Source organism: Oncorhynchus mykiss, chromosome 12 (genome assembly GCF_057628025.1).
Source record: "Oncorhynchus mykiss isolate SJ-2025 chromosome 12, ASM5762802v1, whole genome shotgun sequence".
In the NCBI taxonomy this organism is placed as follows: domain Eukaryota; kingdom Metazoa; phylum Chordata; class Actinopteri; order Salmoniformes; family Salmonidae; genus Oncorhynchus; species Oncorhynchus mykiss.
In genome coordinates, this window is record NC_143033.1 from 66306947 (window position 1) to 66334207 (window position 27261).

General features: G+C 45.8%; 1 protein-coding gene across 20 annotated transcripts in view; it reads right to left on the minus strand.

The window, feature by feature from the left end:
* brsk1b (BR serine/threonine kinase 1b) overlaps positions 1–26881 on the minus strand; it is a 30575-nt gene extending 3694 nt beyond the window's left edge. For 3 of the 20 annotated variants that reach the window (XM_090193030.1, XM_090193025.1, XM_090193024.1), the window contains exons 1-16: positions 25393–26863; positions 23712–23806; positions 21957–22042; positions 21305–21445; positions 17444–17560; positions 17105–17138; positions 16901–16969; positions 16647–16793; positions 10832–10863; positions 10442–10606; positions 9382–9479; positions 8748–8910; positions 6047–6107; positions 4784–5396; positions 2713–2761; positions 2341–2464 (exon numbers count right to left, since the gene is read on the minus strand). In XM_090193030.1, the coding sequence (XP_090049156.1) occupies positions 2341–2464; positions 2713–2761; positions 4784–5396; positions 6047–6107; positions 8748–8910; positions 9382–9479; positions 10442–10606; positions 10832–10863; positions 16647–16793; positions 16901–16969; positions 17105–17138; positions 17444–17560; positions 21305–21445; positions 21957–22042; positions 23712–23806; positions 25393–25480 (2082 nt within the window). In that variant the 5' untranslated portion in view covers positions 25481–26863. Of the gene's footprint in view, positions 1–2340; positions 2465–2712; positions 2762–4783; positions 5397–6046; positions 6108–8747; positions 8911–9381; positions 9480–10441; positions 10607–10831; positions 10864–16646; positions 16794–16900; positions 16970–17104; positions 17139–17443; positions 17561–21304; positions 21446–21956; positions 22043–23711; positions 23807–25392 lie in introns of all 20 variants that reach the window. The other 17 variants (XM_090193027.1, XM_090193026.1, XM_090193032.1 and 14 more) reach the window with 12 other exon arrangements.
* Positions 26882–27261: the final 380 nt, after the last annotated feature.

Consider the following 27261-nt stretch of genomic DNA (forward strand, 5'->3'; position numbering starts at 1 on the left):
GGCAAAGGTACAGAGTTAAAGAGAAGGAGTTAGAGAGAGAGAGAGGATAGATAGATAGAGAGAGAGAGAGAGAGAGAGAGAGAGGATAGATAAAGAGAGAGAGAGAGAGAGAGAGAGAGGATAGATAAAGAGAGAGAGAGAGAGAGAGGATAGATAGAGAGAGAGAGAGAGAGGATAGATAAAGAGAGAGAGGATAGATAAAGAGAGAGAGAGGATAGATAGAGAGAGAGGATAGATAAAGAGAGAGAGGATAGATAGAGAGAGAGAGGATAGATAGAGAGAGAGAGGATAGATAAAGAGAGAGAGAGGATAGATAAAGAGAGAGAGGATAGATAGAGAGAGAGAGAGAGAGAGAGGATAGATAAAGAGAGAGAGAGAGAGAGAGGATAGATAGAGAGAGAGAGAGAGGATAGATAAAGAGAGAGAGGATAGATAAAGAGAGAGAGGATAGATAGAGAGAGAGGATAGATAGATAGAGAGAGAGAGGATAGATAAAGAGAGATGATAGATAAAGAGAGAGAGAGGATAGATAAAGAGAGAGGATAGATAAAGAGAGAGAGAGGGAGAGGTTAGATAAAGAGAGAGAGAGAGAGAGAGAGAGAGAGAGAGAGAGAGAGAGAGAGAGAGGATAGATAGAGAGAGAGAGGATAGATAAAGAGAGAGAGAGAGGATAGATAAAGAGAGAGAGAGAGAGAGAGAGGATAGATAAAGAGAGAGAGAGAGAGAGAGGATAGATAGAGAGAGAGAGAGAGGATAGATAAAGAGAGAGAGGATAGATAAAGAGAGAGAGAGGATAGATAGAGAGAGAGGATAGATAAAGAGAGAGAGGATAGATAGAGAGAGAGAGGATAGATAGAGAGAGAGAGAGAGGATAGATAAAGAGAGAGAGAGGATAGATAAAGAGAGAGAGGATAGATAGAGAGAGAGGATAGATAGAGAGAGAGGATAGATAGATAGAGAGAGAGAGGGTAGATAAAGAGAGATGATAGATAAAGAGAGAGAGAGGATAGATAAAGAGAGAGGATAGATAAAGAGAGAGAGAGGGAGAGGTTAGATAAAGAGAGAGAGAGAGAGAGAGAGAGAGAGAGAGAGAGAGAGAGAGAGAGAGGATAGATAGAGAGAGAGAGGATAGATAAAGAGAGAGAAAGGATAGATAAAGAGAGAGAGAGGATAGATAAAGAGAGAGAGAGAGAGAGAGAGGGTAGATAAAGAGAGATGATAGATAAAGAGAGAGAGAGGATAGATAAAGAGAGAGGATAGATAAAGAGAGAGAGAGGGAGAGGTTAGATAAAGAGAGAGAGAGAGAGAGAGAGAGAGAGAGAGAGAGAGAGAGAGAGGATAGATAGAGAGAGAGAGGATAGATAAAGAGAGAGAAAGGATAGATAAAGAGAGAGAGAGGATAGATAAAGAGAGAGAGAGAGAGAGAGAGAGAGGATAGATAAAGAGAGAGGACAGAAAGAGGGAGAGGGGATAGATAAAGAGAGAGGATAGATAAAGAGAGAGAGAGAGGATAGATAAAGAGAGAGAGAGAGAGAGAGAGGATAGATAGAGAGAGAGGGGATAGATAAAGAGAGAGAAAGGATAGATAAAGAGAGAGAGGATAGATAAAGAGAGGATAAAGAGAGAGAGAGAGAGGATAGATAAAGAGAGAGGACAGATAAAGAGAGAGAGAGGATATATAAAGAGAGAGAGAGAGAGATAGATAGAGAGAGAGGATAGATAAAGAGAGAGAGAGAGGATAGATAGAGAGAGAGAGGATAGATAAAGAGAGAGAAAGGATAGATAAAGAGAGAGAGGATAGATAAAGAGAGAGAGAGAGAGAGAGAGGATAGATAAAGAGAGAGGACAGATAAAGAGAGAGAGAGGATAGATAAAGAGAGAGAGAGGATAGATAAAGAGAGAGAGAGAGAGAGAGAGAGAGAGAGGATAGATAGAGAGAGAGGGGATAGATAAAGAGAGAGAACTGATAGATAAAGAGAGAGAGGATAGATAAAGAGAGAGGATAAAGAGAGAGAGAGAGAGAGAGGATAGATAAAGAGAGAGGACAGATAAAGAGAGAGAGAGGATATATAAAGAGAGAGAGAGAGGATAGATAGAGAGAGAGGATAGATAAAGAGAGAGAGAGGATAGATAAAGAGAGAGAGAGGATAGATAAAAAGAGAGAGGATAGATAAAGAGAGAGAGAGGATAGATAAAGCGAGAGAGAGAGAGAGAGAGAGAGAGAGAGAGAGAGGATAGATAAAGAGAGAGGACAGAAAGAGAGAGAGAGAGAATGAGAGTTGTCCGAGAGAGATAGAGAGAAAGAATGAGTGAGGATAGAGGATAGACAGAGATACTCACAGACAAGAAGGCGTGGACTATATCAGCTTTGATGGAACTAAGCGGTTTGTCTCTAATGACAACAAATATCTGTTCCTCCTTTTCCAGGCTGATGAAGTTCCCAAACCACGACTTCTTGGCCAGCCTGCCATTCAGAAGCATTTTTTAAGTCACACATTCATATTTCAGCCATGTCAAATAGAGGTGCTTATAACAATTTATGAACACTTATAAGCATGTGGAATGACTTATTCAAGGAAGTTGATATAAAGTGTTCCCGAAACATGCGGCATCGAAACGTGTTACAGGCTAGCAGATACGATAGCATTTCACATGACAGGCAGGACAGGATATAGATAGACTAACTGTGTGTGTCTAGGATTATCTACTTACTCTGGGCTTGATTCTGGAGTTAGACTGGACATGTCCTCCGGTGTTGGAACTACAGGAGAGCAAAAGGAGAGAGATGGAGAGAGAGAGAGAGAGAGAGAGAGAGAGAGAGAGAGAGAGAGAGAGAAAGAAAGAAAGAAAGAAAGAGTCAGAGGGAGAGAGAGAGAGAAAGAAAGAAAGAAAGAAAGAAAGAAGAAAGAGAGAGAGAGAAAGAAAGAGTCAGAGGGAGAGAGATGGTGAGTTATATATCGAGGGGAAAAAGAAAAAGAAGGAGAAAGCGAGAGAGGGTAAGAAGGGAAGGACTAGAGTGGAGAGAAGTAGAACTTGATGACGTCACTTGACGAGGTTCAGTTTCATTGATTTAATGACCAATCTGTCTAATAAATTTGAGCACCGTATAGTACAGTACGGTCCTTCTGCAATGGTAGAAGAGACTGTGGCTACTTTGAGGACAGAATATGCACATACTGGTTACTTTAATAATCTTTGCATACTGTTTTACCCAAATCCTCTGTATATACTGTATTCTAGTCATGGCTCATTCTATATACTGTGCCTTCAGACAGTATTCACACCCCTTGACTTTTTCCGGCCTGAATTTAAAATGGATTATATTGGGGGGGGTTTCACTGGCCTACACACAATACCCCATATTGTCAAAGTGGAATTGTGTTTTTAGACATTTTTGCAAATTAATTAAAAACATGTCAAGCTGAAATGTCTCGACTCAATAAGTCATCAACCCCCTTTGTTATGGCAAGCCTAAATAAGTTCAGGTGTAAAAATGTAAAAAGTGAGCAAAAACTCACATAATAAGTTGCATGGACTCACTCTGTGTGCAGAAATAGTGTTTAACATGATTTTTGAATGACTACTTCATCTCTGTACCTCACACATACAGTTATCTGTAAGGTCCCACAGTCGAGCAGTGAATTTCAAACACAGATTCAACTACAAAGACCAGGGAGGTTTTCCAATGTCTCGCAAAGAAGGGCACCTATTGGTAGATGGGTTTTTAAAAAAGCAGACATTGAATATCCCTTTGGGCATGGTAAAGTTATTAATTACACTTTGGGTGGTGTATCAATACACCGATCGAATGTAAAGATACAGGCATCCTTCCTAACTCAATTGCCGGATATGAATGAAATCGCTTAGGGGATTTCACCATGAGGCCAATGGTGACTTTAAAAACAGTTACAGAGTTTAATGGCTGTGATAGGAGACAACTGCGGATGGAAGCCTGTACAGAATAAAAATATTCCAAAACATGTATCCTGTTCGCAACAAGGAACTAAAGTAATACTGCAAAAATTGTGGTAAAGCAATTAATTTTTCAGCCTGAATATAAAGTGTTGTTTGGGTCAAATCCAATAAAACACATTACTGAGTACCACTCTCCATATTTTCAAGCATAGTGGTGGCTGCATCATGTTATGGGTATGCTTGTAATCGTTAAGGACTGGAGAGTTTTTCAGGATTAAAAAAAAGAAACGGAATGGCGTGAAGCACAGGCAAAATCCTAGAGGAAAACCTGGTTCAGTCTGCTTTTCACCAGACACTGGGGAATTAATTCACCTTTCAGAAGGACAATAATTTGAAACACAAATCTGAAACTGGAGTTACTTACCAAGAAGACAGTGAATGTTCATGAGTGGGCGGGTTATAGTTTTGACTTAAATCTGCTTGAAAATCTATGGCAAGACCTGAAAATGGTTGTCTAGCAATGATCAACAATTAACTAGAAAGAGCTTAAAGAATTTAGAAAATAATGATTTACAAAAAATGTCTAAAAACATGTATTCACTTTGTCATTATGTGTTATTATTGGTAGATGGGTGAATAAATAATATATTTAATCCATTTTGAATTCAGGCCTTAACATAACAAAATGTAAGTCAAGGGGTATGAACACTTTCTGAAGACACTGTAACTTCTACTGTACACACCTTTCCTATTCATATACTGTCCATACGGTCTATACACACATATATATTTATATTCCGGACTCTTAACATTGCTCATTCTGAAATGTCTTAAATTCTTTCTTACACACACTCCCCCTCTCTCTCACCCTGCAGTTTGCGTCGGTGGAAGCGTGGCGAACCCAGCAGGTTGTTCTTGAAGGAGTTGAGGCGTGTCCTCCAGTGGGCGGAGCTACTGGCGGCCATCCCCCCGCTGCCTCCGGGGCTGGAGGGTGGAGTTAGGGAGAGGGATCCGCCCCCGCCCACACCCCCGCCGCCTCCCTCCGCCCGTGAGGAGGAGGAGGAAGAGGAGGAGGAGGGAGGGGTGGGCGGGGGGTGCTGGGGGTGGTGGACGGGGGTGCCCAGGGGGGTGGGGAGTGGAGACCCCTGAGGGGTGACCTGTGGCACAGGGGCAGAGTTAGGATAGACGCTCTTAGTGACCGACTTAAAGACGGAGGGGGCGGGGAAAAAGAAGAAGCGAGGGATGGGGGAGGGGATGGGGGAGGGGGACGCAGAGGGGGGAGCTTGGAGAGGTAGTGACTTCATGGACTGGAGGTGAGTGCGATCGGAGAGCCCTTTGGAGGGCAGGGTCTGGGTTTTGGGGTCGGGCACAGTCATCCGTTGTGACGGCCGGGGAGTGGTGGCACTTCCTGGTTTGGGGTCTTTGGAGTGGGTGGTGGAGGCGGAGGTGACTTCTGATTGGCTGAAAGTGAAAACTGGGCTCTGATGGGTGGGAAGACAAAGGACGGAGGGACGGAGAGGAGGGAAGGAAAGATGAAGAGAGCAATGGTCATGAGTTATGATTTATGAATATGCTGTAGTCTGATTGTACTTACATTTCTAATTGTAGAGATGCTGTTATTTCTCTTATTATGTTAATTCAATAGGGTCCATTTTGAATAAAGGTCCAGAGACCCTTTCAATTTGAGGGCTAATATGTGATCCTATCGGTCTGTGTCTCTTGTGTGCTTCTAGGCCCTTACTATTGGTGTGTGTGAGTGAGTGTGCGTGTGTGCGTGCGTGCGTGTATGTGATGGTATCTATGGTGTGGGTAATGGCTCAGAATGGGACAGTAGTGAGGGTGATGGACAGTCTCAGAAGAACATTTACAGTTACAGGAACACTTCAGTTCATTACAGAGAAACACTATCATATCACAGTAGCTGTGCAGTAGCACATTTCACCGCGAACAAAGGTAGGTAGTCTCATCTGCATGTGAGTTCGGCATATCAAAGATATACTTATGTACAGAAATATACTGATATTACAGGTATGGTATTTTATCAATTCTACAGTAGAACCACCTCTATAATAATCATCAGGTGGTGTAAATGTGTGTCTTTTTGTAAAAGAGTTGGCCAAGCGTGACTTACCCTGGGACTGCTGAGAGGACTTGACGAGAGCCCTGTTGAAGCGCCACTGACTGAACGAGACCTGGAGGACAAAAATACCAGTATCAGACAACACCGGTACAGTAACACATAGCACGGTCCCCCTTATGGGAAAAACCACATGGATGTCACGTGACCACATGTGATCTGGCCATAGAGAGGCTTTTATTCTCTATTTTGGTTAGGCCAGGGTGTGTCTAGGGTGGGCATTCTATGTTCCCTTTTCTATGTTTTTGTATTTCTTTGTTTTTGGCCGGGTATGGTTCTCAATCAGGGACAGCTGTCTATCGTTGTCTCTGATTGAGAACCATACTTAGAACCATACTCTTGCCCACATGGGTTTTGTGGGTAGTTGCTTTCTGTTTTGTACCTGACGGAGCTGTTTCGGTTGTTCTTTTTTTGTTACTTTGTATTTAGTGTTCAGTTCTATTTAATAAATGACGAACACGTACCTCACTGCACTTCCACCAACGGCCGTTACAGATCTTATGTCAAGTTAATTTGACAACATGTGACTACATGTAAAAGCAACACGTGATCGCATGAAACGACACGTCACAACGTTTTTTTCACGTGAAAGCGCCAAACCGATCTTCATCCGAAAGTTTTTACATTTTTTTTTACATGTGAAAGTGCAAATTCCACATGTGAGGTGAAAACATGTTATTCTCCTCACATGTGAAAAGGTGGTGTCAACACGTGAAGTCTATGTCGTACACATGTGAACGACTGACCTCACGTGTCTCTCATTTCTTCCATGGAAAGATGTCAACTCAATTTCAGCTTCACAATTTTTTTTGTTAAAGGGAAGCGGGGAAATGGTATGGGGGTTTTTTAAGGTCAGTGGTTCGCTGTTGAGCTAAAAACGTGTCATTAAAAAAAAGGTATACAAATCTTTCATCTATGACAATATTTGACAAAAATCACTTAGTACGGACTTATCAATACATCCCCAGATTGGATTTGAACTCACAACCTCTGGATTTGGGGTTCAGCTGTTCTTGCTGCTGCGTCACAAAGTGTGTAGCATTCTAAGAAGTCACATACACATTCATTACCTACCTATAATACATCTCTGCACACAGGAAAAATAGTGCCATCTATACTGCTATCTTAGCTACGGAGGACCGAGCTCGCCCCAATTCTCATCGACAGGGCCGGGGTGGAGCAGGTTGAGAGCTTCAAGTTCCTTGGTGTCCACATCACCAACAAGCTAACATGGTCCAAGCACACCAAGACAGTCGTGAAGAGGGCACGACAAAACCTATTTCCCCTTAGGAGTCTGAAAAGATTTGTCATGAGTCCTCAGATCCTCAAAAGAGTTCTACAGCTGCACCATCGAGAGCATCCTGACGAGTTGCATCACTGCCTGGTATGGCAAATGCTCAGCCTCCGACCGCAAGGCACTACAGAGGGTAGTGCGTACGGCCCAGTACATCACTGGGGCCAAACTCCCTGCCATCCAGGACCTCTATACCAGGCGGTGTCAGAGGAAGGCCCTTAAAATTGTCAAAGACTCCAGCCACCCTAGTCATAGACTGTTCTCTCTGGTACCACACGGCAAGTGGTCCCGGAGCGCCAAGTCTAGGTCCAAGAGGCTTCTAAACAGCTTCTATCCCCAAGCCATAAGACTCCTGAACATCTAATCAAATGGCTACCCAGGCTATTTGGATTGACCCCCCCACCCCCTTCTTTTACACTGCTGCTAATCTCTGTTATTACCTATGCATAGTCACTTTAATAACTCTACCTAAATAATTACTGCTAAATTACCTCGACTAACCGGTGCCCCCGCACATTGACTCTGTACAGGCACTGTATATAGTCTCGCTATTGTTACTTTACTGTTGCTCTTTAATTATTTGTTACTTTAATTATTATGCATTGTTGGTTAAGGGCTTGCAAGTAAGCATTTCACCTGTTGAATTCAGCGCATGTGACAAATACAATTTGATTTGATTTGATTTGATTTATCAGTTTATCTGACTATTCTCTCATCATTGATTTAATTGATTTATTTCAGTAATCTGAGGGTTTTCTGTATAGTTGTCTACTGTAGGTGAGACATATTATTCTGTTTTAAGGTTACTCCTGAATATAAATATTATAGTTTTTCTTGAGTACAAAGCTGAGATTTACTTTGAAGTCCAGTGTAGGAATACAGGTGAAACCAGTCATTGACACAGACATGGTGGAGTAGCAGGAATACAGTAATGCCATGAACCAAGAGGTTGTGAGTTCAAATCCCAGGTGAGGACCTAATGAATAATAATTACTGTATAAATAAACATACAAAATGTAATCAAGTGTGTCAAATATCTAAGTGGAAAATACTGCAGCAATTTTGTCACATTCCGGGGACATCCTGTCCTGTTTGCAGGGCATCATGTGAAAATTTGAATCCACATGTGAAAGGTTATGTGATCATGTGAAACTTCACGTGAAATATCATCACATGTGAAGTGTTCCAAAACCACATGACTTCACATGTGCAGTAGAATTTTGCACGTGCAAAACATGTGGAACTTTCACAAGTGAAGTCATCAGACAACACTAGTACAACAACACAAAGCACGAGTGTGTGTGTGTGTGCCTGTGTGTATGTATGTGTGTGTGCGTGCATTTGTGTGTGTGCATATTCGGTGTGCGTGTGTGTTTATTTGTGTATATATCTACGTCTAACCTCTGGCTGTGTGCGGAGGTGTCCAGCGCCCTGCGCGTGGGTGTTGGGGAGCCCTGCTCCGTCACACTCAGCACCTCCAGGCTCTTCCTCTCCGGCCGGCACCGGCCATGACGGGTCAGCATGGGAGAGTCCACCCGCTTCCTAGGGGGATCTGCTGGGAGACCTTAGAAAGGTTAGAATCCAGGTCTCAGAAGTACACAGAAAGGTTAAAGCACCTCTAACCTACGTTATTTAAAGCACTGGTGCATCAAAACACAAATATGTCGGGAGGTTTTGACATGCTGACGTGTCGGACAAAGAAACCGCAGACCTACATGAACTTGTTGTAAAGTTTTGTCACGGGACTTTTATTTAGAAAAGTTTCATTGCAGGACTTTTATTTTGAAACAGACTCGCCAGATGTTGCTTACTGTCGCTAGCTTCACAGATACCTATCAGTAAGTCAGGGTTGGCTAGAAATAGAATGTTCCAAATTATTTCTGAGAATGTTATGTTAGAATAGAATATGAATCGAATGTCTCTGGGAGAGATCAGAGTGTCCAATAAGTGTCGGTTAGGTTGTTGATTCTTTCCAATATATGTTGTCTAAAGGTTTTCTTTCCAACCTATGCTGTCTAAAGGTTTTCTTTCTAACCTATATCGTTCCTGGGCGGCAGGTCTTCATCCTCACAGCTGGGGTAACGCTCTTTCCTGTCCAAGAGGAGGTAGTAGATCATCTTCTCCTGGTTGTCTCTGAGAAAACGAGAGAGAGAGAGAGAGAGAGAGAGAGAGAGAGAGAGAGAGAGAGAGAGAGAGAGAGAGAGAGAGAGAGAGAGAGTGAGTGAAAGAGAGAGAGAGTGAGAGAGAGTGAGAGAGAGAGATAGAGAGAGAGAGAGATAGTAAGAGACATTCAGGGATTGATAAAGACGGCTAAATCAGAACTAGAGCATAATGTGAATGGGAGAGTTGGCGGGACAACAGTAGAAGGAGAAGGAGCCATTGTTTATATCTGTGGTCGTGTTAATGCTTTGCCAGAGTGATGTAACATTTGACATGCCAAAAAAGCAGATTGGTCAGTCAATAGAGAGAGATTGTCTCTTTTTGCTGGAATATCACAATCAGTTCCCCTATCCCAATTGTTTTTATTTATTTTACCTTTATTTAAACTAGACAAGTTCTTATTTTCAATGACGGCCTAAGAACAGTGGGTTAACTGCCTGTTCAGGGGCAGAACGACAGATTTGTACCTTGTCAGCTCGGGGGTTTGAACTTGCAACCTTCCAGTTACTAGTCCAACACTCTAACCACTAGGCTACCCTGCTGCCCCAATACTCCACAAAGTCCTATTTCCTGGGTTGGATTACCTTTACTTCTCCAGAGAGAGACAGAGAGAAAAATACTAGGATAGAGAAAGGCAGGAAAACACTAGTTGGGAGAAGGGGAGTGAGAGAATATATAGAGAGAGGCTAGTAAGGAGGAGCAGAGTGAGAGAAACAGAGAGATAGAGAATGCTGAATGGAATTGACAGAGAGAGAGAGAGAGAGATAGAGAGCGAAAGAGAGCGCGAGCGAGAGGAAGAGAGAGAGAGATCAATAGTTCATTTCCACAGCAACCAGTGAACGGTGACACTACAGGGGCCACATCAAGGGACACTCACACTGGAGGTCCCGGGTCAGCTTTCCCCGGTCTCTAAAAGCACCCCCGATAGTACTCACTCCTCACACTGCAGGTCCTGGGTCAGTTTCCCCCGGTCTCTGAAGCAGCCCAGCGAGTGCATGCTGTCCAGCACATCAGGGTCCAGCTCGGTCAGCGACACGATCCTCTTCACACACACACGCCTGGGAGGAGGCTGTTCCGGGCACGGCTCGTTACGACCACCACTGGCAGGGGGAGAGATACGGAAAGGGGGAAAAGCGAGAGATAGAGGGAAAGACAGACGACGGGGAGAGAGGTCGGATGAGTAGAGAGTTCCGTGAAAACGGACACATACACGAGCAACATGTAAGAACTATCCACTGTCTTGGTTTTAGTCTCCTGTTCGGAGAGAAGAAGACAATGATGAAGTGGTGAGAGACAACAGAGTACAACGGGGTGAGTGTACTTACAGATACCAGGAGTGTTTTTGTATGGCTTCTAGCTGTAAAAGAACACAGACGCAGCCAGTTAGTTACCCACACAGTACGCCTACTATGTCTAGTCAGTACCGTGAATCTCTCTCCTCCCCTCTCCTACTACGTCTAGTCAGTACCGTGAGTCTCTCTCCTCCCCTCTCCTACTACGTCTAGTCAGTACCGTGAGTCTCTGTCTACCCCTCTCCTCCCCTCTCCTACTACGTCTAGTCAGTACCGTGAGTCTCTCTCCTCCCCTCTCCTACTACGTCTAGTCAGTACCGTGAGTCTCTGTCTACCCCTCTCCTACTACGTCTAGTCAGTACCATGAGTCTCTCTCCTCCCCACTCCTACTACGTCTAGTCAGTACCGTGAGTCTCTGTCTAACCCTCTCCTACTACGTCTAGTCAGTACCGTGAGTCTCTGTCTACCCCTCTCCTACTACGTCTAGTCAGTACCGTGAGTCTCTCTCCTCCCCTCTCCTACTACGTCTAGTCAGTACCGTGAGTCTCTATCTACCCCTCTCCTACTACGTCTAGTCAGTACCGTGAGTCTCTGTCTACCCCTCTCCTACTACGTCTAGTCAGTACCGTGAGTCTCTGTCTACCCCTCTCCTACTACGTCTAGTCAGTACCGTGAGTCTCTCTACTCCCCTCTCCTACTACGTCTAGTCAGTACCGTGAGTCTCTATCTACCCCTCTCCTACTACGTCTAGTCAGTACCGTGAGTCTCTGTCTACCCCTCTCCTACTACGTCTAGTCAGTACCGTGAGTCTCTGTCTACTCCTCTCCTCCCCTCTCCTACTACGTCTAGTCAGTACCGTGAGTCTCTCTCCTCCCCTCTCCTACTACGTCTAGTCAGTACCGTGAGTCTCTCTCCTCCCCTCTCCTACTACGTCTAGTCAGTACCGTGAGTCTCTGTCTACCCCTCTCCTCCCCTCTCCTACTACGTCTAGTCAGTACCGTGAGTCTCTCTCCTCCCCTCTCCTACTACGTCTAGTCAGTACCGTGAGTCTCTGTCTACCCCTCTCCTCCCCTCTCCTACTACGTCTAGTCAGTACCGTGAGTCTCTGTCTACCCCTCTCCTACTACGTCTAGTCAGTACCGTGAGTCTCTGTCTACCCCTCTCCTACTACGTCTAGTCAGTACCGTGAGTCTCTATCTACCCCTCTCCTACTACGTCTAGTCAGTACCGTGAGTCTCTATCTACCCCTCTCCTACTACGTCTAGTAAGTACCGTGAGTCTCTGTCTACCCCTCTCCTCCCCTACTACGTCTAGTCAGTACCGTGAGACTCTCTAATCCCCTCTCCTACTACGTCTAGTCAGTACCGTGAGTCTCTGTCTACCCCTCTCCTCCCCTACTACGTCTAGTCAGTACCGTGAGTCTCTCTCCTCCCCTCTCCTACTACGTCTAGTCAGTACCGTGAGTCTCTCTCCTCCCCTCTCCTACTACGTCTAGTCAGTACCGTGAGTCTCTCTCCTCCCCTCTCCTACTACGTCTAGTCAGTACCGTGAGTCTCTGTCTACCCCTCTCCTACTATGTCTAGTCAGTACCGTGAGTCTCTGTCTACCCCTCTCCTACTACGTCTAGTCAGTACCGTGAGTCTCTGTCTACCCCTCTCCTACTACGTCTAGTCAGTACCGTAAGTCTCTGTCTACCCCTCTCCTACTACGTCTAGTCATTACCGTGAGTCTCTGTCTACCCCTCTCCTAATACGTCTAGTCAGTACTGTGAGTCTCTCTCCTCCCCTCTCCTACTACGTCTAGTCGGTACCGTGAGTCTCTGTCTACCCCTCTCCTACTACGTCTAGTCGGTACCGTGAGACTCTCTCCTCCCCTCTCCTACTACGTCTAGTCAGTACCGTGAGTCTCTGTCTACCCCTCTCCTACTACGTCTAGTCAGTACCGTGAGTCTCTGTCTACCCCTCTCCTACTACGTCTAGTCAGTACCGTGAGTCTCTCTCCTCCCCACTCCTACTACGTCTAGTCAGTACCGTGAGTCTCTGTCTACCCCTCTCCTACTACGTCTAGTCAGTACCGTGAGTCTCTCTCCTCCCCACTCCTACTATGTCTAGTCAGTACCGTGAGTCTCTCTCCTCCCCTCTCCTACTACGTCTAGTCAGTACCGTGAGTCTCTATCTACCCCTCTCCTACTACGTCTAGTCAGTACCGTGAGTCTCTATCTACCCCTCTCCTACTACGTCTAGTCAGTACCGTAAGTCTCTGTCTACCCCTCTCCTACTACGTCTAGTCAGTACCGTGAGTCTCTGTCTACCACTCTCCTAATACGTCTAGTCAGTACTGTGAGTCTCTCTCCTCCCCTCTCCTACTACGTCTAGTAAGTACCGTGAGTCTCTGTCTACCCCTCTCCTCCCCTCTCCTACTACGTCTAGTCAGTACCGTGAGTCTCTATCTACCCCTCTCCTACTACGTCTAGTCAGTACCGTGAGTCTCTGTCTACCCCTCTCCTCCCCTCTCCTCCCCTCTCCTACTACGTCTAGTCAGTACCGTGAGTCTCTCTCCTCCCCTCTCCTACTACGTCTAGTCAGTACCGTGAGTCTCTCTCCTCCCCTCTCCTACTACGTCTAGTCAGTACCGTGAGTCTCTGTCTACCCCTCTCCTACTATGTCTAGTCAGTACCGTGAGTCTCTGTCTACCCCTCTCCTACTACGTCTAGTCAGTACCGTGAGTCTGTCTACCCCTCTCCTACTACGTCTAGTCAGTACCGTAAGTCTCTGTCTACCCCTCTCCTACTACGTCTAGTCAGTACCGTGAGTCTCTGTCTACCACTCTCCTAATACGTCTAGTCAGTACTGTGAGTCTCTCTCCTCCCCTCTCCTACTACGTCTAGTCGGTACCGTGAGTCTCTGTCTACCCCTCTCCTACTACGTCTAGTCGGTACCGTGAGACTCTCTCCTCCCCTCTCCTACTACGTCTAGTCAGTACCGTGAGTCTCTCTCCTCCCCTCTCCTACTACGTCTAGTCAGTACCGTGAGTCTCTGTCTTCCCCTCTCCTACTACGTCTAGTCAGTACCGTGAGTCTCTGTCTACCCCTGTCCTACTACGTCTAGTCAGTACCGTGAGTCTCTGTCTACCCCTGTCCTACTACGTCTAGTCAGTACCGTGACTCTCTGTCTACCCCTCTCCTACTACGTCTAGTAAGTACCGTGAGTCTCTGTCTACCCCTCTCCTCCCCTACTACGTCTAGTAAGTACCGCGAGTCTCTGTCTACCCCTCTCCTACTACGTCTAGTCAGTGCCGTGAGTCTCTGTCTACCCCTCTCCTCCCCTCTCCTACTACGTCTAGTTAGTACCGTGAGTCTCTGTCTACCCCTCTCCTCCCCTACTACGTCTAGTAAGTACCGTGAGTCTCTGTCTACCCCTCTCCTACTACGTCTAGTCAGTGCCGTGAGTCTCTGTCTACCCCTCTCCTCCCCTCTCCTACTACATCTAGTAAGTACCGTGAGTCTCTGTCTACCCCTCTCCTACTACGTCTAGTCAGTGCCGTGAGTCTCTGTCTAACCCTCTCCTCCCCTCTCCTACTACGTCTAGTCAGTACCGTGAGTCTCTGTCTTCCCCTCTCCTACTACGTCTAGTCAGTACCGTGAGTCTCTGTCTACCCCTCTCCTACTATGTCTAGTCAGTACCGTGAGTCTCTGTCTACCCCTCTCCTACTACGTCTAGTCAGTACCGTGAGTCTCTGTCTACCCCTCTCCTACTACGTCTAGTCAGTACCGTAAGTCTCTGTCTACCCCTCTCCTACTACGTCTAGTCAGTACCGTGAGTCTCTGTCTACCCCTCTCCTAATACGTCTAGTCAGTACTGTGAGTCTCTCTCCTCCCCTCTCCTACTACGTCTAGTCGGTACCGTGAGTCTCTGTCTACCCCTCTCCTACTACGTCTAGTCGGTACCGTGAGACTCTCTCCTCCCCTCTCCTACTACGTCTAGTCAGTACCGTGAGTCTCTGTCTACCTCTCTCCTACTACGTCTAGTCAGTACCGTGAGTCTCTGTCTACCCCTCTCCTACTACGTCTAGTCAGTACCGTGAGTCTCTCTCCTCCCCACTCCTACTACGTCTAGTCAGTACCGTGAGTCTCTGTCTACCCCTCTCCTACTACGTCTAGTCAGTACCGTAAGTCTCTCTCCTCCCCACTCCTACTATGTCTAGTCAGTACCGTGAGTCTCTCTCCTCCCCTCTCCTACTACGTCTAGTCAGTACCGTGAGTCTCTATCTACCCCTCTCCTACTACGTCTAGTCAGTACCGTGAGTCTCTATCTACCCCTCTCCTACTACGTCTAGTCAGTACCGTGAGTCTCTGTCTACCCCTCTCCTCCCCTCTCCTACTACGTCTAGTCAGTACCGTGAGTCTCTATCTACCCCTCTCCTACTACGTCTAGTCAGTACCGTGAGTCTCTGTCTACCCCTCTCCTCCCCTCTCCTCCCCTCTCCTACTACGTCTAGTCAGTACCGTGAGTCTCTCTCCTCCCCTCTCCTACTACGTCTAGTCAGTACCGTGAGTCTCTCTCCTCCCCTCTCCTACTACGTCTAGTCAGTACCGTGAGTCTCTGTCTACCCCTCTCCTACTATGTCTAGTCAGTACCGTGAGTCTCTGTCTACCCCTCTCCTACTACGTCTAGTCAGTACCGTGAGTCTGTCTACCCCTCTCCTACTACGTCTAGTCAGTACTGTGAGTCTCTCTCCTCCCCTCTCCTACTACGTCTAGTCGGTACCGTGAGTCTCTGTCTACCCCTCTCCTACTACGTCTAGTCGGTACCGTGAGACTCTCTCCTCCCCTCTCCTACTACGTCTAGTCAGTACCGTGAGTCTCTCTCCTCCCCTCTCCTACTACGTCTAGTCAGTACAGTGAGTCTCCGTCTACCCCTCTCCTCCCCTACTACGTCTAGTCAGTACCGTGAGTCTCTGTCTTCCCCTCTCCTACTACGTCTAGTCAGTACCGTGAGTCTCTGTCTACCCCTGTCCTACTACGTCTAGTCAGTACCGTGAGTCTCTGTCTACCCCTGTCCTACTACGTCTAGTCAGTACCGTGAGTCTCTGTCTACCCCTGTCCTACTACGTCTAGTCAGTACCGTGAGTCTCTGTCTACCCCTCTCCTACTACGTCTAGTAAGTACCGTGAGTCTCTGTCTACCCCTCTCCTCCCCTACTACGTCTAGTAAGTACCGTGAGTCTCTGTCTACCCCTCTCCTACTACGTCTAGTCAGTGCCGTGAGTCTCTGTCTACCCCTCTCCTCCCCTCTCCTACTACGTCTAGTAAGTACCGTGAGTCTCTGTCTACCCCTCTCCTCCCCTACTACGTCTAGTAAGTACCGTGAGTCTCTGTCTACCCCTCTCCTACTACGTCTAGTCAGTGCCGTGAGTCTCTGTCTACCCCTCTCCTCCCCTCTCCTACTACGTCTAGTAAGTACCGTGAGTCTCTGTCTACCCCTCTCCTACTACGTCTAGTCAGTGCCGTGAGTCTCTGTCTACCCCTCTCCTCCCCTCTCCTACTACGTCTAGTCAGTACCGTGAGTCTCTGTCTTCCCCTCTCCTACTACGTCTAGTCAGTACCGTGAGTCTCTGTCTTCCCCTCTCCTACTACGTCTAGTCAGTACCGTGAGTCTCTGTCTACCCCTCTCCTACTACGTCTAGTCAGTACCGTGAGTCTCTGTCTACCCCTCTCCTACTACGTCTAGTCAGTGCTGTGAGTCTCTGTCTACCCCTCTCCTCCCCTACTACGTCTAGTCAGTACCGTGAGTCACTCTCTTCCTCACCCCTCTCTCTCTACCCCTCTCCTCCCCTCTCCTCCCCCGTACCGTGAGTCTCTTGTCAGGGTTGACCTGGATCATTCCTTTGAGCAGGGCCTGGCAGTCTGGGGGGATGAAGTGGGGCATGTGGAACACCCCACTCTTCACCTTCTCAAGGAGCTGGCGCAGGTTGTCATGGTCAAAGGGTAGAGCTCCCTACACACACACACACACACACACACACACACACAGGAGAGGAGAGAGGGGAGTTACAGAGCGAGAGACATTGAGGGGAAGAAAGAGATGGAGGGAGAGGTTCTTACCACCAGCAGTGCAAAGAGGATGACTCCACAGCTCCACACATCTGCCCTGCGACCGTCATACTTCTCCCCCTGCAATGCAAGAGGATGGCAGGACACTCAAGGAGAATAAAACCGATCCACTGTTCATTCATGCAGTACAGACAAACACAGAGATTGTGGGTGTACGTCTGACCTCCACAGACGCACAGAGAGAAGGGAACTTACTCGGATAACTTCTGGACACGCGTAGTGAGGAGATCTGTCATCGTTCAGAAGAAAGAAAAGACAGTTCTTAACATGTTTTATTTATTTAACCAGGCAAGTCAGTTAAGAACAAATTCTTATTTGCAATAACGGCCTACCGGGGAACAATGGGTTAACTGCCTTGTTCAGGGGCAGAACGACAGACTTTTACCTTGTTAGCTCGGGGATTCGATCCAGCAACCTTTCGGTTACTAGTCCAACGCTCTAACCACTAGGCTACCTGCCGTCCCCAAAATACTGTACGTCTTACACACACACGCAGTACACACACACGCAGGAACACACACACACTGTACTCACCCACAGCTGGTCTCTAGCAGGCTGTCTCCCACCTGTAGGGAAGCCATGCCGAAGTCAGCGATGCGGATGTTGTTCTTCTCATCCAGGAGCAGGTTCTCAGGCTTCAGGTCTCTATGACTACACACACACACACACACACACACACACACACACACACAGGTTAGAGAAACAGGTCTGTTCTCTTCATTGACGTCTTTTTTTTCACCTCTCTAGAGTTTAAACCGGATTGATTTGACATAGTGGCTGTATATATATTGCTCTGACCATATAGAGTGACAGTGTACAAACAGACTGACCAGGTGAATCCGGGTGAAATCTATGATCCCTTATTCATGTCACTTGTTAAATCCACTTCAATCAGTGTAGAGGAAGGGGAGGAGACGGGTGAAATAATAATTTTTAAGTCTTGAGACAATTGAGACATGGATTGTGTGTGTGCACCATTCAGAGGCTGAATAATGGGCAAGTCAAAATATTTAAGTGCCTTTGAACAGGGTATGGTAGTAGGTGCCAGGTGCAACAGTTTCAGTGTTCCAAGAACTGCAAAGCTGCTGGGTTTTTCACACTCAACAGTTTCCCATGTGTGTCAAGAATGGTCGACCACCCTAAGGACATCCAGCCAACTTGACAACTGTGGGCATTGGAGTCAACATGGGCCAGCATCCCTGTGGAATGCATTCAACACCTTGTAGAGATCATGCCATGATGAACTGAGGCTGTTCTGAGGCCAAAAGGTGTAGGGGGGCAACTCAATATTAGGAAGGTGTTTGTAATGTTTGGTATACTCAGTGTATATACTGCATTGCTGTAGTGTCTGACCATATAGAGTGACTGTGTACATATTGTTGTATACAGCATATTACTGTAGTGTCTGACCATATAGAGTGACTGTGTACAAATTGCTGCATACAGGATATTGCTGTAGTGTCTGACCATATAGAGTGACTGTGTACATATTGTTGTATACAGTATATGACTGTAGTGTGTGACCATATAGAGTGACTGTGTATACACTTCTGTAGTGTCTGACCATATAGAGTGACTGTGTATATATTTCTGTAGTGTCTGACCATATAGAGTGACTGTGTATATATTTCTATAGTGTCTGACCATATAGAGTGACTGTGTATATATTTCTGTAGTGTCTGAACATATAGAGTGACTGTGTATATATTTCTGTAGTGTCTGAACATATAGAGTGACTGTGTATATATTTCTGTAGTGTCTGACCATATAGAGTGACTGTGTATATATTACTGTAGTGTCTGACCATATAGAGTGACTGTGTATATATTTCTGTAGTGTCTGACCATATAGAATGACTATGTACATGTTTCTGTAGTGTCTGACCATATAGAGTGACTCTGTATATACTGCTGTAGTGTCTGACCATATAGAGTGACTGTGTATATACTTCTGTAGTGTCTGACCATATAGAGTGACTGTGTATATATTTCTGTAGTGTCTGACCATATAGAGTGACTGTGTATATATTTCTGTAGTGTCTGACCATATAGAGTGACTGTGTACATACTGCTGTATACAGTATGGTGCTGTAGTGTCTGACCATATAGAGTGACTGTGTACATATTGCTGTATACAGTATATTGCTGTAGTGTCTGACCATATAGAGTGACAGTGTACATGTTGCTGTATACAGTATATTACCGTAGTGCCTGACCATATAGTGACTGTGTATATATTTCTGTAGTGCCTGACCATATAGAGTGACTGTGTATATATTTCTGTAGTGGCTGACCATATAGTGACTGTGTATATATTTATGTAGTGTCTGACCATATAGAGTGACAGTGTACATAGTTCTGTAGTGTCTGACCATATAGAGTGACAGTGTACATGTTGCTGTATACAGTATATTACCGTAGTGCCTGACCATATAGAGTGACAGTGTACATGTTGCTGTATACAGTATATTACCGTAGTGCCTGACCATATAGTGACTGTGTACATAGTTCTGTAGTGCCTGACCATATAGTGACTGTGTACATAGTTCTGTAGTGCCTGACCATATAGTGACTGTGTACATAGTTCTGTAGTGTCTGACCATATAGAGTGAATGTGTACATAGTTCTGTAGTGTCTGACCACATAGAGTGACTGTGTATATATTGCTGTACTGTCTGACCATATAGTGACTGTGTATATATTTCTGTAGTGCCTGACCATATAGTGACTGTGTACATAGTTCTGTAGTGTCTGACCATATAGAGTGAATGTGTACATAGTTCTGTAGTGTCTGACCACATAGAGTGACTGTGTATATATTGCTGTACTGTCTGACCATATAGTGACTGTGTATATATTTCTGTAGTGCCTGACCATATAGTGACTGTGTACATAGTTCTGTAGTGTCTGACCATATAGAGTGAATGTGTACATAGTTCTGTAGTGTCTGACCACATAGAGTGACTGTGTATATATTGCTGTAGTGTCTGACCATATAGAGTGACTGTGTATATGTTGCTGTATACAGTATATTATTGTAGTGTCTGGCCGTATAGAGTGACTGTGTATATATTTCTGTAGTGTCTGACAATATAGAGTGATTGTGTATATATTTCTGTAGTGTCTGACCATATAGAGTGACTGTGTACATACTGCTGTAGTGTCTGACCACATAGAGTGACTGTGTATATATTGCTGTAGTGTCTGACCACATAGAGTGACTGTGTATATATTTCTGTAGTGTCTGACCATATAGAGTGACTGTGTATATATTGCTGTAGTGTCTGACCATATAGAGTGACTGTGTACATATTGCTGTAGTGTCTGACCATATAGAGTGACTGTGTATATATTTCTGTAGTGTCTGACCATATAGAGTGACTGTGTACATATTGGTGTATACCGTATATTACTGTAGTGTCTGACCATATAGAGTGACTGTGTATATATTGTTGTATACAGTATATTACTGTAGTGTCTGACCATATAGAGTGACTGTGTGCATGTTGCTGTATACAGTATATTACTGTAGTGTCTGACCATATAGAGTGACTGTGTACATATTGCTGTAGTGTCTGACCATATAGAGTGACTGTGTATATATTTCTGTAGTGTCTGACCATATAGAGTGACTGTGTACATATTGCTGTAGTGTCTGACCATATAGAGTGACTGTGTACATATTGCTGTATACAGGATATTGCTGTAGTGTCTGACCATATAGAGTGACTGTGTACATATTGCTGTATACAGTATATTGCTGTAGTGTCTGACCATATAGAGTGACTGTGTACATATTGCTGTAGTGTCTGACCATATAGAGTGACTGTGTACATATTGCTGTATACAGGATATTGCTGTAGTGTCTGACCATATAGAGTGACTGTGTACATATTGCTGTATACAGTATATTTCTGTAGTGTCTGACCATATAGAGTGACTGTGTACATATTGCTGTATACAGTATATTGCTGTAGTGTCTGACCATATAGAGTGACTGTGTATATATTACTGTAGTGTCTGACCATATAGAGTGACTGTGTATATATTGCTGTAGTGTCTGACCATATAGAGTGACTGTGTATATATTGCTGTAGTGTCTGACCATATAGAGTGACTGTGTATATATTGCTGTAGTGTCTGACCATATAGAGTGACTGTGTACATATTGCTGTAAACAGGATATTGATGTAGTGGCTGACCATATAGAGTGACTGTGTACATATTGCTGTATACAGGATATTACTGTAGTGTCTGACCATATAGAGTGACTGTGTATATATTGCTGTATACAGGATATTGCTGTACTGTCTGACCATATAGAGTGACTGTGTATATATTACTGTAGTGTCTGACCATATAGAGTGACTGTGTATTTATTACTGTAGTGTCTGACCATATAGAGTGACTGTGGCAGAAGTCCAGCGCTGAGATGATCTGTCTGAAGAACTTCCTGGCCTCTTTAGGCGTCAGTCTGCCCTTCTTCACCAGGTAGTCAAATAACTCTCCTCCTGAGACATGTTCCAACACCAGATACCTGGGAGGGAGGGAAAGGGAGGGAGGGAGGGAGGGAAAGGGAGGGAGGGAGGGAGGGAGGGAGGGAGGGAGGGAAAGGGAGGGAGGGAGGGAGGGAGGGAGGGAGGGAGGGAGGGAGGGAGGGAGGGAGGGAGGGAGGGAGGGAGGGAGGGAGGGAGGGAGGGAGGGAGGGAGGGAGGGAGGGAGGGAAAGGGAGGAATCAAATACTGTATGTTTCAGCATATAATAATAACAAACTAATTCCCCCACTGTACATGGTCATACTCTCACATACTTTGATGTGTACATGCTTAAACATGTATAGGCCTGTTCATAATGTCACACGTTCAGTACAGCACCAATTATCACTCACACATACACATTCGTGCGCGCACACACATACACATGCATGCACACACTCACGCACAGTATATTAGTATATTATTATATTATTGAGTTTTGGTATAGTAGAAGAGACGGGCAGAAAGAGAGGGAGAAAGAATGTGGGTGAGAAAAGAGGATAATATACTTACAGGTATTTGTTATTCTCATAAACATCATGCAGCTTCAGCACATGAGGGTGCTCTATTAGTTTTAGTATAGCTATCTCCCTCTCCACCTGGAGACAGAGAGAGAGAGAAAGAAGAGTTACGAACAGAGAGGAGAGAGAGAGAGAGAGAAGTTACGAACAGAGAGGAGAGAGAGAAGTTACAAACAGAAAGGAGAGAGAGGAGAGAGAGAGAGAAAGAGAGAGGAGTTACAAACAGTGAGGAGAGAGAGAGAGAGAGAGAGAGAGATAGAGAGGAGTTTTCAAACAGAGAGGAGAGAGAGAGAGAGAGAGGAGTTGCAAACAGAGAGGAGAGAGAGAGAGAGAGAGAGAGGAGAGTTACAAACAGAGAGGAGAGAGAGGGAGAGAGAGTGCGAGAGAGAGGAGTTACAAACAGAGAGGAGAGAGAGAGAGAGAGAGAGAGGAGGTACGAACAGAGAGGAGGTAGAGAGTGAGAGGAGTTACGGACAGAGAGAGAGAGAGAGGGGGGGTACGAACAGCTAGGAACTAGAGAGAGAGAGGAGGTACGATCAGAGAGGAGAGAGAGAGAGGGGGGGGGGGTACGAACGGAGAGGAGGTAGAGAGAGGAGGTATGAACAAAGAGGAGAGCGAGAGAGAGAGAGAGAGGAGGTACGAACAGAGAGGAATTAGAGAGAGAGAGAGAGAGAGAGAGAGGAGTTACGAACAGAGAGGAGAGAGGAGGTATGAATAGAGAGGAGAGAGAGGGGGGGGGGGTACGAACGGAGAGGAGGTAGAGAGAGAGGAGGTACGAACAGAGAGGAGGTAGAGAGAGAGAGAGAGAGAGAGAGAGAGAGAGAGGAGGTACGAACAGAGAGGAGAGAGAGAGGGGGGGTACGAACGGAGAGGAGGAAGAGAGAGAGAAAAAGAGAGAGAGCGAGGAGGAAGAGAGAGAGAGAGAGGGGGGAAGTACGAACAGAGAGGAGGTAGAGAGAGAGGAGGTGAGAACAGAGAGGAGAGAGAGAAAGAGAGAGAGAGAGAGAGAGAGAGAGAGAGAGAGAGAGAGAGGAGGTACGAACAGAGGAGAGAGAGAGAGCGAGAAAGAAGAGGTACGAACAGAGAGGAGGGAGAGAGAGAGAGGAAGTAGAGAGAGAGGAGGTACGAGAGAGAGGAGAGGTACGAACAGAGAGGAGAGAGAGAGAGAGAGAGAGAGAGAGAGAGAGAGAGCGAGAGAGAGAGGAGGTACGAACAGAGGAGAGAGAGAGAGGAGGTACAAACAGAGGAGAGAGAGAGAGAGAGAGAGAGAGAGAGAGAGAGAGGAGGTACAAACAGAGGAGAGAGAGCGAGCGAGATTGAGAGGAGATAAAGACAGCAGGAGCAAGTCCGGAAGCGAGAGATAGCAAGAGATCGATAGAGAGCGAGCGCCAGTGAGCGCATGTGACAGAAAGAGCTTGTGAACACACAGTGCATAGCCTATACACACACCTCTTCTACCCCAGAAGTAGAATACAAAAGAAGAACCAAAGAGGAAGAAGAAGCTGATGACATATTGGATGTCAAACTACATTCATTATTAACGACAGCACGCTGGCTGGTCTATATAATGTGCTCCTACAAATGCCTAATAGCAGGCTCATGGCTCTCTCTGTAGGCTACTGGACCTTCAGAAGGACAGACTCTGAGAGCCTCTGAGTCCCAATTGGCACCTTATTCGCCGTGAAGTGCACGCTGACGGGGAATACGGGTGCCATTTGGGACACAGGCAGCTTCTCTGGGCTCATACCTTCATGAGGACAGACTCAGACAGCTTCTCTCGGTTCACAATCTTTATGGCCACCTTCTGTCCCGTGATACAGTGGACTCCCAGCTTCACCAAACCTGAGAGAGAGAGAGAGAGAGAGAGAGAGAGAGAGAGAGAGAGAGAGAGAGAGAGAGAGAGAGAGAGAGAGAGAGAGAGAGAGAGAGAGAGAGAGAGAGAGAGAGAGAGAGAGAGAGAGAGAGAGAGAGAGAGAGAGAGAGAGAGAGAGAGAGAGAGAGAGAGAGAGAGAGAGAGAGAGAGAGAGAGAGAGAGAGAGAGAGAGAGAGAGAGAGAGAGAGAGAGAGAGAGAGAGAGAGAGAGAGAGAGAGAGAGAGAGAGAGAGAGAGAGAGAGAGAGAAATGGGGGGAGGGAGAGAAGGAGAGAGGGAGGGCGTAGGAGGAGAGGAGATGGGGAGAGAGAGAAAAGCTTTGAGTTTGTCTCGTTCGTTTTGCTTCTCCTTTACTTTCAACACGGCTCCATTCTCATTCACAACAAGTGAGCCAGAACCCATACAGGGGACACGGGTGGAGCATGGCCTCGCCCATACCATATCGACTTGACTAGGCAGAACCCAATGGCCTAATTCAGCGACTGCAGTCTACGCCGGCCTGTCTATGGTTCAACCAGTTCAATCAAACTAAGGCTACACCAGCCTGTTCTCAGCACTGACATCCGATACTCGCCAAAACCTCCACAATAAACCAAGCAATTTCAGTCTTCTCCATCGATGTCCATTCATGCCAGCTGGTCAGTCTACACAGGTCTGAACGAGTCTACCGAGGGACAGATTCCCAGACCAGGATTAAGTCTACTCCTAGATTAAAAAAGCTCCAGTGGGGAGAGAGTGTTGTTTTAGTCCAGGAATAGAGAACAGGCTCAATCTGAGCGTGGTACATCTGCCCTTATTAGATCAGTTCAATCTGCTAGTCCAAGTCTCCGCTGTCGAGGGGCCTACTTTACTCTGGCCTCCGCCTCCGTCACTTCGCTCCAATATGAAGGTATTTACCAGACACAAATGAAACCTAATCCTGGATTTAAAACGCTGTTTCAATGGAGAATGACGATTCCCTTTAGCCCTGGACTAGGCTTAATCCGTGACCGGTTAGTTAGTTAGTTAGTTAGTTAGTTAGTTAGTTAGTTAGTTAGACTTCAGAGCACCAGGAGATGAAAGATACCGAGATCGGCCAGACTGTGTCCAACCCCTGTACTGTTACTGTCAATAAGACACACGCCTCAGAGACACATGGATTCATTCCTGAAGGACACAGACACCATACACAAACAAGCAGACAACACGCACACGGCTACTCTCACAACAACAAAAAAAAACATTACATGCAACATCATACACACGTAAAAGCTGTGACCGCATGCTTGACATTACTGATCCCGGATATTTGCAAATGGCAAGACTATCGGGGCATATCGGCCCGTTCGTGTGAGTTGCTTGCACTACTGTGACATACATCACATACACACACATATTAATACTGAGGACATCATGTCCAGGCGCACATAGAGCGGACTCTTTAGACAACCAATTGTATTTCTCGGCCTAATATACATCAATAGTTACAGACGTGACTATTTTAATCTACCATGCATTGATAATAACAGCTTTTGCGCTTGGTGATGAGTTTAAAGGGAGCGGTGGAAGTACGCTTACCCGTCTGCCCCTTCCCAAGGGTTTTCTCCAACCGGTAAGGCCCGACGTATTGGGCCGACTGGCCTACGGACAGCTCCTTGCTTGTCATGATGTCCGTGCGTTGAAAGCGAAATGATATGATGATAAGGAGATCAACTCACAGTTTTTTTCAGGAGGAATGTATAGCTGTCGGTCCTGGCGGCAGAACGGCTCCGCGGTAATAACATTACAGACGCCTAGCGATGTTGTCACAGGGAGGAATGGAGAGAGCGGTTGTAGTCGTGATGACAATATCGTGGCCTATAGTCTCGGCAGGGCTACTCCCGTGCACTTGCCCTTTTCTATGCGGCTATTGCATACATTTTCCGTCATATAAATTCGGTAAACTCAAGTTTATTATCAACGACCGTGAATTGACTAAACAGGAATGAAACAAGGGGACGTTAGAAAGTGGAAGAGGGAAACTCGTACGGAGATTTTGACAGGTGCATATTTGAGAAGTCCAAAATAACGGAAGTTATTATGAATTACAATTATTATTAACAATAGACGTAATAAATGTGTCCTATTGTTCATATTGGTATAGACAGATAGATGTAAGCAGCTGGAATAGCCTATCAAAAACTATTTCATCAGATAGGCTCAATTTAACGGCTAGATTGCACACAATTCTGCACCTCATAGCCTACACCCGATGCTGTCATAAGTGATCCTTATAATAACATAATAACGACATTTGTAAAGAATCTTATCATCGTAACATATTTGTGTCTTCCTCCACCTCTTTTTGTCTCATTTTGGTATGTAGACTATCTCTGCTCCGTCCTTCAGGCTATATGAATAGTAATTTTCCGTTATAGCCTCAGAGGGGTGGTTTTCCCAATATCCGGTGCACTCTTCGGATTATCCCAGGGCCTGGTATCAGGAAATAGAGGGTAACAGAGCGTCAAAACAGCCACCCTGCTATCCGCACCCGTTCGGACTAGCCTAGACTTCTCTCAATCTGTATTCCCCCAGTCAACGTCTGTGAACAATTTCACTTTGCGTTTCTGTTCAGACCAAAATGTTATTTTTCTTTCGAGAAATAATCGTTTTCTCTATTTATGTGAAACGCTCGATTGGATGGTTGTAATACATCGTGGTTCTACAAAAAAAAAAAAAAAAAGCATATTTAGCTGGCGTAGTACTCTCCTCCCTCCCTCTTTCTTTCCCGTGCACTCTCCCCTCCCTCCCTCGCCGTCTATGGACATATCACACCATCCCCGCTCGCGCTCCTGTCGCCGCTGGTTCCAAGAATCATCCTTCACCGGCGTCCTTGTGCAGAAAGATGCAGCTTCAAAAGCGATTCGAAAAATATCTGCTTGTCTGTCGAAGTTCTTTGCATCCACAATCCATCACGGGATAGCCTCCCTTCTGGCCGCAAAAAAAACACGTTATTTTTTTCTCTCCCCTCTTCTTCTCCTCCTCATACGATACGGCAGCATCAGCATCCGGGTTCCGTTCCGCCCCCCCCCCCCCCCCTTCTTTTCTCTCCTCCACCCCATCCTTTTCCCCCGTCTGCCTCTCCTTAAAATATGCTTTCCGTCGCCTCCTGTTCGCTCACCTACTTCTGTACTCAAACACACCAACTTTTGAAGGGCTGAGGGGGAAACACATGAAAATACCCTTTCCGACATCTAATAGTGTAAAGAAAAGAAGATGCACTTGTTGTTGAATGTTCTTGTAGAATAGAATAGTATAGAATAACAAACCGATTAATTTACTTCCTTTTAATAGTTTTTGTACGTCCCTCTTTGGTCCATTTCCACGTCTTTCTTATTTCATCCCAGGCAACACAAAATGTAATACGGTCATTTACAAGTGTTTAACTAAAAGTATGTTTCTCTTGAT